Below are 14806 nucleotides of genomic sequence, written 5' to 3' on the forward strand. Positions count from 1 at the left end.
GTTATATGTTTTGTTTTTTCTTTATAGATAAAAATTACACGAACTTATAGCCAGAGTACTGAAGACACAAGTAGTTTGCTCGGAATAGTAAAGTCCTAGCTCATATTTATCATTAAGTTACATGTATTGCTAGAATGTATATTTTAACATGTTGACATAATTTTATATTATGTGCGAATTCTAACTAAATCTATAGTTTCTATGGAATTAAATCTAATTCATATATTAATTTATGTACCTAACGTTGTAAATATTTCGATATTAAATTGAGCAATAGATGTTACTCAAACGTAGTAAGATTATTTTTAATCAACTTAAACACATCTTTTTTTATACAATTCTTACTTCTATGGCATTAAATACTTCATACTTATTTTATGTAATGTAAATATTAATTCAAATCTATTAATAGTAGATTTAACACAAATTATTCATATTAAGTATGTATTTTTTGTTTGTAATTATTAAACATCTCTAGAATGTGTGTCCTAACACCTTTCTCCGTGTGTCCACTAACTAACACGGTGTTTATACATTATTATACTTAATTTAACTTTTTTCTGTATTGATGATAAGTGTATAAAATCCGCAAATTAAACTTAATACCCACAAGATTTTTTGGTTCATAAAACAAACGCAAGAATCATAAATTACTGAACGGGTCGCATTTACATATTATTCTGATCTCATCATCAAGTTAATGACTAGTAATAATAATTTAACGTATTACCAAGATATATTTTCGTACCAGTTGTTATAAAGGCAGTTCAGTTTTAATAAATTGTTCTTTTCTCTCTTCGTAGTGCGCCCATTATAGACCTAACATATACGTCAAAGAAGTACAAGTATCGAAGAAGATGAGTTAAAAATAAATCATCAAAAAATTATTGCCAATTACCAATACTATGCGAAAAAGCAAGTGACGCCAGAAGTAGAAGTTGTGCTATATTATAAGGACATTTCAATTCAAGTGTGTTTTCTTTCAATTATTTTGTGTTATCACATTAAAGTGTATTGTAAATTTATATTTTTGTTTTTATTTCATTTCGCATGGTAGATTTTACAATAGAATCTATACACGTCACTCAATCAAAATGTAACTCTTTTACCGCCAGACCATTCTTCAAATTCATTTGTGCTCGTTTTTATATTTATTTAACTAAAACAAAGGCAAATAGAACAAAGAACAGAAATCTTTGTATGGGTATGATGCTAATTCAGCTACGATGTTCACATTCTAGGTAGCTATAATAGAGAGAGAGAGCCAGCGCGAGCCACACCTTCGTTATTTTATAAAAGCTGAAAGTTTCTCTTGTGTATTGCCCCCGCTGATCGTTCCTCTCTGTGTTGGGGACAATACGCAGATAAAGTTTCAGTTTCATAAAATAACGAAGGACTGGCACGCGCTGGTTGGTCCATAATTATTCTTACGTACACATCTATAAAATAAAATGACATATCTATATGTATTGCTACCCTTTTATAACGCTCCCCGCGAAAAAGGATAGCACTAGATTTAAGACCTGTTAGTTAAATTTAGAGGTGTACAATACGAATTGTATTGTAACGAAATCAGAGATTGTGGCTAAACAATCTCTAATTATTTTTATTACAAACGAATAAGACCCAACCAGTTAAAAATGAAATGTTTTTGAATTAAAACCCACGCAAAGATTTTACCAATATTATATTGAAATCTTAAAACAATTTATAGGTATACCTACTGTTTCACTGAGAGAGCTCGTGACGTGACGTGACGGCGCATGCAGAAGGTAACAGTTAATGTAAAAATCGAGGCAATAGACGTCGCTGTTACTTTCCTGCAAGCTGCGACCCGCACCCTACCTCACGAGTCACGAACCATCTCAGTCAAGCTGTATACCTACCTACATTAAGTAAAATAAGTAGTTAATTCCTAATGTCAGATCCTTTCGCATTCTTTCATTTCTACGTTTAATTTTTCAATTGAATCAATATCATTGAATTCAATTTATCAATTCCCTACGACAAAATCATTTATAAATTATTATTATTCCTTTCATCAGAATGTTATTTTAGTTAAACATTAAACATAAAAATCTTTAAAAATGGTCGCATTGTGAAAATTCGGGCTTCACACAACGAAGCCCGGGAAGTCACAGCAATGGCGGTTAAAGGGTTAATCAATTTGTTTTTATCGCTTGCAGCATTGACCTCCATGTAAAGGTAAGCTTATTATATTTTTTTTGTGTATCTAGTTAGCGTAAATTATCATTTTGGATGTTATTTTATTTATTTTGAGCATGTTTTATGTACTTAGAGCATATCACTAAAGTGATATTTTTAAAAATTATTATCACTTGAGTTGTTCCACAGCATACGACATAAAAACTATGTAAAACAAGTCGTAATTAAAAAACACGACTGCCCTACCAAAAACAAACTAAAAAGTTCATAGAGATAAAAATCTTGAAATTGAATTTTTCTCCAAAAATTATAGCCAGTGGCACTCGGGCTTACCTACATGAAGCCTGAAGCCAGCCAGCTTTTTTTGGGCAGTCATGTAATAATAGTAATATTGTCTTGAGCATGCATTTATAATTAATACCTATTTAGTTTCAACATTTTTAGTGTGCCTGGCCCATTCTTTTAATTAAACTGACATATTATTTTAGTTTACCCCTCATCAGTATCAGCTCAGTAGGATCATTTATCATTCAGCTAAAGGATTACAACTAATTTATTAACTCGTTCTAATTACATGTAAAGTACTGCCACTTTTTTAAATTACGTCGATGTATCTGCGCAGAAATCTTATTTTAATACGGGGTGAAAATATCTCAGCTACTCATCGCGCGTCCGCCCGCTATTGCTTGTTCTGTGTACGCGCGAATTAGGAGCTAGATAGCACGTATGTTGTTCTTGTTGTTGTTTAAAATTCAATCGTCATGGTTGATGTATGACGATTTTAAATATTTCATTAGTGTACATTCGGCTTTGGTCGACGTTACGATGCGCTTTTCTGCGCTAACGAATTTAGCCGATGCGACTTGCAAAAGTGGCAGTACTGTACTGATTTTGAAGCATCAACGAGCATTTAATGTTTACTACTACGTAGTACATACTAACATTCTCGTTACTAACACAATAACAGCGCACGAAAACGCCCGATACCATACCGAAGACCGACGCCGTCCTCCCTCTCGAGCGGAAGTTGCTACAGCAGCAGGTCTTCGCAGAGGAGCTGGACGCGGTCGCCGCACCCCGAACGAGAATGAGCCGACGAAATAAACATGATAAAAAATATTAAATGGGCAGCCTTAAAATGTTAAATCTAAAAAACCAGCCAAGTGCGAGCCGGGCCTCGCTCTTTCAGAATTTCGTACATATTTTATTTTCTGGGCACAGCTTGTAAACTACTTTATGTTTTCATTATTTGTTGTTTAAATACAGTTTATGGTAAGTACCTACATAACTATCCGAAATTTAATATTCCTAACTAGTTTTAGAGATGACCTCGTCACAAAAATTTTAACAAGTTTAAAACTGCCAACTTTGACAGCCTCCCATTTTTTTATTTGTTAAGATAAAAAGAATAAAAATAAATTCGTACTGTACTCAATGAGCTTCAGACAATGATATCCCACATGCATATTTTACCGGCTCCTTTTTCAAGTAGGTACTTACCTACCTAAAAAATAATTTAATTAAATATTCGGTTTAGTTCGGTTATCTCTGAAGGCTGCCCTATACAAAGTAATAATTTTTCATTATTATACACATACTTACATACAATTTAGTTTAAGTGTTATTACAATTTATTTATTCGTAATTTTAAGTAGATAAATTTAATGATGTATGATGCAGTTACTTTTAAAAATCATTCTTGACAAGAAATCTACAAAATACTTTTGTAGGTACTTCGATTTTTTGTACCTAATAACGAACACTATCTCTGTCTCAAATGGAATAAAGGATATTGCTACGCATCTAATATAATGTAGTACAAATTTATAGGTATAACGATAACGTTAGAGCGGTTAGCGTTCAGAGACGGCTCGTAGCACTAGTAGCTTATCCGCTCACTTCGCAAAGATGTTTAAATAAATAGCGACTCTTGTTACGACGCAATAAGGTGTAATAATTCAGCTCATACAGCATAAGGCCTAGCCCGTACAGCTATTTTTATTCGCGCGATTTATTTTCCGTGTACGGAATTGCGAATGCGGTGAGCGCCATACTACTCCATACTGCACAAAATATTCGCGCGAATTTTACACCACACCGCGTAAAATTTGTATCAAATCACAGATTTCTTTCCGCGCGAATTTTATATCGCAAGTGCGGGTATCACCATGATTGCAAGTGAAAAAATATCGCGCGATTTTTATTCGCTGTGCAGGCTAGCTCTTACGGTCTAAAGTTTAACAAACACCTTTCTATTGCGTAAACTCTTCCCTTATTTGGTATATCTAATAATAATCCCTCTCATGAGAACAAGAGAGCTGCAACCCATAGGTACATACCACGAGCCGTCTCATACAAGTGGTATACCTTTATCTTATAGAGGATTTGCATTGCAATTAAAGGTGAACGCCTAGACGCCGCCGTAGTCATTGCATACTGCTTCACCTGACTCAAATTTTAAAGACAACCTTTATTATGCCGCTCGGCAATCTTCGTATTCGAAGTTGATTATAAACTACATTCTACAATAATTAAGTTTGGTATGTAGCATTCCCAACTTAAATATTCTGTTGTTTATTTTTTACTAGCTAGCTAGTCTTTAATTTATTTTTAACATTTTTATTTGTTGATAATTTTAATACTCATCATTCCAAGTAACAATAATACTCTAGTCTTAATTATATAAGAATGCTTATTTTTACATTTAGGATAATACGTGCAATATATTTATTTTGAAGAATATTTACACTAAATTGTTTCGGTTGTTTTCTAGTCATTTGACAACTTATTTATTTTACTAATTTAACCTTATATTTTTTGTAAAAATGTAGGTAGGTATAGGTGTACGGAAATCACTATCACCAACCCATCGCCTGCTCACTACTGAGCACGGGTCTCCTCTCAGAATGAGAAGGGAACGGAAATCATAATCCACTTTTAAAAAGGGAACTACCTAGGTACTTAGATCTTGTTATTGCAAGAAAGTTGTACCAGTTTTATTTGTGTATAAAAATAAAAAAACATAGAAGCCGTACGCTTCTAAAATCTAATTTATTAAATCATCTTATAAATGTTGGTAATGTGTGTTTTGGATAAAATGAGAGACCTATAACCTCTAGTCAAGAGATAAATATAGTTTCTGTTATGTAAGGAGTTGGATTAATTTGTTAAATCCTATATGTAAGTACTTATATTTTTTACAATAAAAGTTGTAATGAAAATACTTATAGCATTTATTGTATTAAAACCGAGGCGAATTAACTTAATCATTTTATTAGATTCTCGGTCTACCCTATCAAAAGTTATTATAGTTGCCAAGTCCATGAACATTAAAAAAAATATCTAAAAAAAACATTCCAAACTCGTGCTGTTTAGATAACTTTGGTAACCAATTAAAAATACAACTATGCATCTATTTTTGAAATTCATGTATACCAGGTTGTAATATTATATGAATTATCTTTTATTCTGTACCTTAAAAATGCTGGGGTGGCTAGAGCCACGGCGGTGCTAATTCGGCTATACCAAATCTCTAAAATAAACAATTTAGTTTATTTTAGAGATTTGTGTACAGCTTAACTAGTACCAAAATCAAGTTTGGATAATGATTATTATAATGGAGTCGTTGTAAAGCAACTTTAATTTGGGATACCAAAGCAATAAATGAAAACGTGACTATATTTAGAAAATAAAATACTCGAATAATGATCTCTAAATATAATTTATTATAAATAATGTAAGTAACAAGGTTTTTCATCACTTTAAAGCCTGATTTACATGAAACGAGTTTCTCGCCAATTACAAGAAAATAATAGGTAGATGATAATTTTTAGAAGATTCCCGTGAAACTTTCCCATGTCAATATTCAAGCAAAAAACAAACCGACAAAATTAAGATGATTAAATCTCTAATCTACTTGCAACATTATAATATTTACCTATCGTTACTTTTTTGTTAGTATTTTTTGAGACGAAAAACTCTACCATGCTAATGAGGCTTTATACAGCATTTACAGCCGATTCGATATCGGCGACGGCGAATATACAATAGTCGATAAGATATCAGAAATATTAGATTTTTGCTGTTGTCAAATAAAGTACCTAATATTTATAAAACGCTTTTATTGCACCTTTTTCCTAACCTATATTATTTAAGAGCACTTATGGTAATAGAGGAATGTAAACATTTCCAAAATATATCACACATATATAAAAATTAACTGATCTATATTTTTCAACACTATATTTTAGACAAAACAAAACTAAGTTGACAAGAATAAAATGCAGCACGATTTCCTTACAACAAGTTCTTCAGCATATTTAGAACGATTAAAAAGTTTACAATTTGAGACAAACTGATATTTAAAGAAAATACTTATTGGTGATAAGATTTCTCTCTAGTAAAGAACATTTGTTACGTAAAAAGGATCCACCCCACACGAGTTCATTTTTAGATATTGTATGTACACAATCTCTAAACTGAACTAAAAAGGCACGTCTAAATCTATTGCTATCCCTTTCATAATGTTGCTTGCGGAAAAGGATAGCACTAGATTTAGATATTGTGGCTAATTCTGTTGTACACAATCTCTAAACTAAACTAAAATGGCACGTCTAAATCTATTGCTATCCCTTTCATAATGTTGCTTGCGGAAAAGGACAGCACTACATTTAGACCTGTTAATTTAGTTTAGTTTAGAAATTGTGTACCAGAGAATTGGCCCCATTGGCACCGATTCCTTTGTCTTACTCTAAACTAAATTTAGAGTATCTGCATCCTTTTCTTTTTAACAATGCTTAAAAAGGAACGGAACATGACTTTCACATTTAGATACTCTAAATTTTAGTGCACATTACAAATTTAAACAGTAGGTTCGCGACTGCGTGCTAAAATCACGGGTTTTACCATCTAAAAATTAAATTTAGAAATGTTAAACTGCTTCTGTCCTTTTCATATTACAATAGTAAGAAGAGGGTGCGAATACTCTAAAATTAGGTTGTGCTTAGAATCGGTGCCAATGTGTACAAGAGAATCGGCCCCATTCTTAACTTTAAAATTGAATATCTAAAAACAAACTGTGAGTTGGATCTTTTTGACGTAACAATGTCATGGATGCTTAAAAATACTTATATTTATTATGTTTAAATGTCCATAAATTTTATCATTAGAGATAAACAAGTTCAAAGTCATCTTATATCACAAATTCAGATAAAAACGACAAAATAACTATAAAAATAGACTCCCGGGTAAGTATAAAAATCCTTTTTACATCCACCACCACGATTACAACCTAATTAGGGAATACACAAATCCTAAAGATCTAATAGTGCTATGCTCTTCAGTGCACAGAAAAGGATGGCACCACTTCTAATTTTTTGTTTTACGATTAGTGTATACTTAATATAGGCTATCGTCAAGGCCTGTTCACTTATTACATTAGATTTATGAGTTAGGATTTAACATTGGATGAGAAATAGCAAAAATAAAATCAAATTTCTTTTTTTTGGATTTTTCTCTTCTGGTCAAATGCTATTCTTCTACACTAATATTATAAAGAGGAAAACTTTGTTTGTTTGTTTGTTTGTTTGTTTGTTTGTTTGTTTGTTTGTTTGTACTGAATAGGCTCAAAAACTACTGGACCGATTTTAAAAATTCTTTCACCATTCGAAAGCTACATTATCCACGAGTAACATAGGCTATATTTTATTTTGGAAAAAAATAGGGTTCCGTAAGATATTTGGGTTTTTCGGACACAAGGTGTAAAAATCAACCAGAAAAGTTACTTATTTTGCGTACGCTGCCTAAACTATAAAAGATAGAACCATAAAATGTTCTAATTAATTGTAGATCTTATAAATATCTACAAAAAAGTCCGCGACACACTATACCCATCTATGTCGAGTGAGGCACAGCAACCATTTTTTTATTTAAAAATCTTGAATTTTTTTTGGACTACATTTAAACGCGTTTATTTTACTCATGCTATTAATCCTTATCAAAATAAATGATTTCATCACTAAGAACAGTTTATGGAGATAATATTTGGTCTTTGAATGATTAAAATTGGACGTTTGGTTTTGAAGTTATGGCGAAATTAAAATATTACGATTTCTGCTGCACGGCCCGTTGTATTTATTATATAAAGAGGTAATGTCGTTAAGTTTGTTTGTAGGGGGTAATCTTTAGAACTACTGAACCGATTTTAAAAATTCTTTCACCAGTAGAAAGCTACATTATTCCTGAGTGACATAGGCTATACGGGATCTTTAAAAACCTAAATCTACGCGGGCGAAGCCGCGGGGATCAGCTAGTATGTAATAAATCAATAGCCCATTTTTTCCTATCAGTCTCTTACTTAGTCCTTCTTTTTACTCTGTTGTCTCCTTTTTGAAGCCACGAACATCGCCCAGCCGAAGCCAACGAAATTCATGAATAATACTCGAAGCTGAAACAAGGAAAAATGATGTTATGAGGTAATAAAGTCCATAAATAGGTTGTGCATGACACTTTAATATTGATGAACAATCATCTTACTGAATAGCATAGACGTATAATTTTGATATAAGGAAATAAAATGTTATTGAGGGTTTTCTATTTTAGAATGCTCAATACACAAACCATGTGGCTAATTCTGTTGTGCACAAACTCTAAACTAAATTGACAGGTCTAAATCTAGTGCTATCTTTTTCCGCAGGGAGCATTATGAAAGGGATAGCAATATATCGCTTGGTACTGGCTCCTACTCCTACATAGTATATTAATACATGGCCTAGACTATAAATGGATCACTGTAGGAACTCATTGCTAAAACATTGTATCATTTTCATGATTTAAGAGTTGGTACCATTGTAAAAGTTGTTTTTAAGAATGAGTTCAGTAACAACCCATTTCCATATAGTAAAACTATCTCATGCCCACGACTTCGTCAGCGTGAACTACACAAATTTATACAACAATATTTTACCCTCTTAGGGATTGAATTTTCGAAAATACTTTCTTAGCAAAATGTCTATATCATAATAGCTATCTGCATGCCAAATCTCAGCCTGATCCGTCCAGTAGTTTGAGGTGTGCATTGATAGATTAGTCAGCCACCTTTTCCTATTATATTTTTAGATAAAGAATAAATAAATATAGTTATACTTAATAGTAAAGTATGAAAACAGTTTCAACTCACCATGGGTGGAATGAATGCCATATTGATAATCTGGAACAAAGTCAGCCATTTCCAATTGGCTTCCAACACTGTGAAGTACAACACATTCAACTGCTTCAACGCAGCCTTATGATTCTTGCCCTCAAGTCTAGCTAGTGTGTATAGCGAGAATGCCTGCATGAACGGGGCGAATATCAGTCTTTCAAATAACAGTTTCTTGGCTAGGGGGAAAGCTGAGGTTTCTTGTGGGAACACTCTCTCGATAAACTCGTAGAAGTAATGTGGTACAGTGCCACCGAATATTAACCTGAAAGTATGTTACATGATAAGTCAATACCAAAACATTTAAGAATGAGTTTAATTTTCATAACCATTGGTACTGATTCTGAGCACAACTAAATTTTAGAGTATTCGCATCCTCTTTTTACTAATGTAATATGAAAAGGGCAGACACAGTTTCAAATTCAATTTAGAGCTGTCAAACCTCGTGACTTGTGACTAGCAGTTGCCAGTCACAAGTCTATTATTTAAATTTGTAACATGCACTAAAATTTAGAGCCTTTAAATGTAAAATTCATGTTCCATCCTTTTTTAGAAATATTTAAAAGAAAATGATGCAGATATTCTAAATTTAGTTTAGAGAAAGACAACAGAATCGGCGAAGTACTTAAATACCTATACTTACTTACCCATATAAGCCAAAGGCCAAAACTGGATCAAGTCTCACAGTATCACCAGAAACTAGCTGTGAAGCTATGCTGCCTGCAGAACCAACTACACAGCTGTAATAAGTGATTTGGTAATTAATCTATATTCCATACTAATACATATTATAAAGAGGTAAAGTTTGTAAGTTAATTTGTAGTAAGTAACCTAGAACTACTGAACAGATTTTGAAAATTCTTTAACCAGTAGAAACCAACATTAATCCTGAGTGACAGGCTACATTTTATTTTCAAAAAAAATTTGAGATCCCTGCGCAAATTGCAATAAGCTACCCCTGCTCAGCTGGGACGGGTCGCTAGTGCGTAAATAAAAGTTAAAACAATCATCACCATTGCTGAGTCTCTACTAAGCATGGGTCTCCTCTCAGAATGAGAAGGGTTAAGACCCTAGTGTACACATTGGCAGAGTGCAGATTGCCAAATTTCACACACCTTTGAGAACATTATGGAGAACTCTTAGGCATGCTGGTGTCCTCACTATAATTTTCTTCACTCTTAAAGTAAGAGATACTTGCTATTAATTGCTTAAGACACACTAATTCCGAAAAGTTGGGGGTGCATGCCCGGGATTTGAGCCTCGGACCCCTCAATAGAAGGGTAAAGTCCACATAAAGTCGAACCACGACCCACTAGTGACTAGACTATGACCGCTTTTTTTTTTGTTGATAAAACTCAATTCCAAGGTGTGAACAATTTATACCTACATTCTAGCTATTAGGTTAGGCCTAAATGCACTTTGAACTATAAGATATTATATAAACATGGAAAACAGCAAGTCATGCTAAATACGACAAAAACTTAATAAGACTTACCTAGTTATAGCTTTAGTCCTGATAGGGTGCAAATATAAGTTCTGTAAGTACGACGCCACTAGATTCATTATAGGTTTTGATAACGACATTTTTATAGAAAGGTTTTGGAAATAATATTCTTTAAAGTTGCTAAAATTAGTTTACAAATTCTACTCTTCAATAATTTATCTTGCTAATGACGTTGATCACAGTGTGATGATAATGTTATCACTTATCATTAGCAAAAACAGATCACGAAATTGTAATCAAAGGGAATATTATGAGTTTATGTACAATTATGTTTTATAAATTTTATACCACGGACCAATAACATATTGTTTTATACTACGATGAATGACGTTGACATCACGTTGACGGTTGACATTCTCTCGGCTTTTTTTCCTGGTCGGTGGTTCTCGGTTCTATTCGTAGATAGAGTAATAAAGCTAGATAAATGAACGTTTGCTTTCTCAGTCACACTAAAACGAGAGCATAGATAAAGTTACTAATGTGATAAACAGAGACGCAGCTAACCTATTTTTTGTCCCTCATCGTGTATCCGATTTTTTTCAAGAATACATACAACTTACATACAAGGAATGCAACTTTAGTTGCAAAACAAACTTTGAGAATTCGTGGCGTCATTGTATTTCTCATTAGTTATTTACTTGTTTTCACATAAAAAACGTTTAATACAAATATTGTTGATCGGTTAATACAAATATTGACTACAAAACAATAGTAATAATTGTCGTGTTATTCATCGTTACGTCGAGCTATCGCTATCTCATACGCGGTTACACAGTACTTTAATCTACATTTTTTACTCAATCTACGGTTCTATTATACGTAGCTGGCGAGTTTTTTTTTAGTATAGTACATTCAAAATAAACTGGCGTGTTTCCACTCGAGAGCGTCATTAACAATAACATAAGGAGTCACCGACCGGAAAAAAAAGATAAGGGGTGTAGAACGATCTCCGTGTGTAAAAGTGGTTGGACTTTAAGCATTTTGATTTTGACCGTTACAAAGTGCTTCTTGAGTCAAGCATTTATAGCCTGTAAAACATCTGTAAAAAGACTCCTCACGCGCCATTTTAAAATATGGTTTTGACTGTCATGTCAAAAGTACGGTTCACCTTTAAAATAAATAAATAAATAAAATAATAAAAATCGTACTTTTGACATGAAATTTGACCGAAAATGTTAAAATGGCGCGTGAAGAGTTAAATTTTACGCGTCACACAGACGGAGATCCTGCTCCTTATCTCTACACTCAATAAGGTACCTAGGTTGTATTATAGATGGTACAGTAGCCAAGACAAGAAATATTGTACATCTACCTTTAGAACGAGATTTCGGCTTCACAGATCGTGGTCTGTCACTCATACCTGTGTGACGTATTGTCGATCTCAACGACAGAGACAACGCTCTACGAAGCCGCTATATCTTTCTAAAGGCTTTTTCCTGCCGGCTACTGTAGGTAATCTTATAGCCACAGAATAGCTAACATTGTTATCGTGTGGCTGATTATGGCGCCTATTTTCGAATGACAATATTGTTAGAAACGCGATTTCTATACTTTTAAAGGCTCCCCCACACAGGCGCGTTATTATACATAGGTCGATAATATCGCATGCGTTATTGCGATATCTGTTTTCAGTACATTTTGTATTAGGATGGTCATGTAGTTACACACTGCTGCGATAATACGTCCTACTTCCATTGCGGCGTTATTATCGCAGCAGTGTGTAACTACATGACCATCCTAATACAAAATGTACTGAAAACAGATATCGCAATAACGCATGCGATATTATCGACCTATAATAACGCGCCTGTGTGGGGGAGCCTTAATTATCTAAAAACAGATATTTGGACCTAAATTTTAACAGAAAAACACAATGAGGTATAATATTTTTGAATTCTAATTTATTAGTCTTTATAAATTACATCACAATTAATATACATTTAAACACAATGCCAGTTATTGGACGCTAACCAGTAGCTCAAGAAAATATATCATTATTAATATTGATATAAACATTTGTTAAGTATAAGATTTACAAAAACGATTTCCTTTTAAATACATTTTGTTAATCATTTTAGTTGTTATCATTATGACAAACTTACACTAATTTGGTTTCTAATGCAAGAAATAAGTACCTACCTACTTACCTGCCTTTATTTAAATATATTGCCATGTATTCTCATTCAATTCGCATGTTTAGGGTACATAAAATATAACAATATAGTACCTACAAAAAATTAAAAACTAGACTACTCAAACAAACTACTTAATATACATAAACTACTTAATAATGTAAAAAACTAATATTTTCTGTTACAAATACTACTACTTACTATAAAGTTAAAACATCGATATAAATGACCAGATATGGTCAAGCAAACAAAAAATTTCACGGTTTTGAAACTAAATAAATCAGCGCCACCTCTTAGATACTAATGAATGAACGACCCGTTTGAAATACAGACGTCATTGAGGTTGCATTGGTGCTAAAGCACCACTGAGTCGGTGCCATTTTGTTTGTTCAATAGCCCTGTCCATACGAAGTAATATATGAGTCGATGAGTTAAAAGCATATTTTTTTATCAGAAAGCTTGTCTCTTTTTATCCTAGCTTTTCTTTTGTTTATTTTCTAATTCTATACCTAATAATCATGTACTCTAGTATCTTTAATAATTATTATTGTTAGCAAATCAGTCGTACGTATGTAAGAGATAGGTACAGTTGTTCTATTTCATGAAAATCACTTAGCCTTTATTGTAGTAGCACAAGTTTACGACAGTTTAGGGAACTTCTAGCAATCTGGTATCTGTACGGAATTTGCATGCAGTGTTTACTTTTAAATGATTTATCATAGTTTTGCATGATAGAAAAATCCATGTATTTATTATAGTAATTAAGTTTTATGTTAAAACCGCTAGTAAACCATTCAATAAAAATAAAAAACTTCGAGGCTTCGTCGTCACTGCTAGTCCTCAAATGTAAGTACAGTACGTGGCAGAAAATAATGTACATCGGCCTTTAGAATGACATAACGGCTTTGTAGAGTGTTGTCTCTGTCACTCATACCTATATAACGTTTTGTCGGTCTCAACGACAGAGACAATGCTCTACCAATCCGCTATCTCCTTCTAAAGATCGATGTACATTATTTTACATGTACTGTACGTACACATAGCCAAACGGTTTTCGTGAAATAGAACATCTGTAGGTACTACAGCGTTGTTTGACGTAACAGAAACGAAGAAGTAGAGCAGGCGTGTTGCTATTATAATATCCGTACACGGTACAGACAGTACCAATGAGGAGGTTTCCAGGCAGCGTTCGAGAAAATTTTCATAGATGGCGCTAAATACTACTACCACTAAAGATGAAAAATAATATCTATATCTTTATGATCAATGCTTTAAATTTTTAAATTTAAAGCGAAATTAATAAATTAGTTCTATTATAGTTCACAGATTTTGTGGGAAAGAAACGTAAGGAAATTTGCAGCGCACGCTAGCTGTTACTCTTCGTCTATGTCATTGATTGACACGACCTAAACATTAAAGCATAGATCATATTGATACAGGTATTATTTTTCATCTTTAGTGGTGGTAGTATTCAGCGCCATCTATGAAAATTTTCTCGAACATTGCCTGGAAACTTCCTCATTATAATATTAAGAACTTGTTACAGCAATTATTTATCATATTCATAACTGTAGTCTATTTTATAATCCCGGAGACAAAAATGACGTTTAGTGTGTTGCCTGTTTGTTACGGCTCTTTAATAGTGATGTGGTTCAATCGATACATACCGATATATTACCGGTAGGTACTCTTGTCAGATGTGTAAGAGACAACAAAATGTGATAAACCATGAGAACAACACTGTTTTTGTTAAGATAATGGTACTGATTCTGAGCACAACCTAATTTTAGAGTATGCGCATCCTCT

At 33.1% G+C, this 14806-nt stretch overlaps 2 protein-coding genes across 15 annotated transcripts in view; one reads left to right on the forward strand and one right to left on the reverse strand.

The window, feature by feature from the left end:
* Srrm234 (Serine-arginine repetitive matrix 2/3/4) overlaps nt 1–5756 on the forward strand; it is a 29536-nt gene extending 23780 nt beyond the window's left edge. For 5 of the 14 annotated variants that reach the window (XM_069509701.1, XM_069509703.1, XM_069509704.1 and 2 more), the window contains 2 exons: nt 2187–2205; nt 3134–5756. In XM_069509701.1, coding sequence (XP_069365802.1) covers nt 2187–2205; nt 3134–3289 — 175 coding nt within the window. In that variant the 3' untranslated portion in view covers nt 3290–5756. Of the gene's footprint in view, nt 1–27; nt 1026–2186; nt 2206–3133 lie in introns of those variants that run through there. The other 9 variants (XM_034984425.2, XM_069509706.1, XM_034984426.2 and 6 more) reach the window with 3 other exon arrangements.
* Nucleotides 5757–5868: 112 nt separating this feature from the next.
* On the reverse strand, nt 5869–11167 carry LOC117996381 (PXMP2/4 family protein 3). Its single transcript, XM_034984441.2, has 5 exons — nt 10860–11167; nt 10012–10104; nt 9344–9629; nt 8478–8611; nt 5869–7702 (listed from the first exon to the last, which is right to left on the reverse strand). Exons 1-4 carry the CDS (start codon nt 10946–10948, stop codon nt 8522–8524), a joined length of 558 nt encoding a protein of 185 aa, XP_034840332.1. The 5' UTR covers nt 10949–11167; the 3' UTR covers nt 5869–7702; nt 8478–8521.
* Nucleotides 11168–14806: the final 3639 nt, after the last annotated feature.

Source organism: Maniola hyperantus, chromosome 3 (assembly GCF_902806685.2).
Source record: "Maniola hyperantus chromosome 3, iAphHyp1.2, whole genome shotgun sequence".
NCBI classification, from domain to species: Eukaryota; Metazoa; Arthropoda; class Insecta; order Lepidoptera; family Nymphalidae; genus Maniola; species Maniola hyperantus.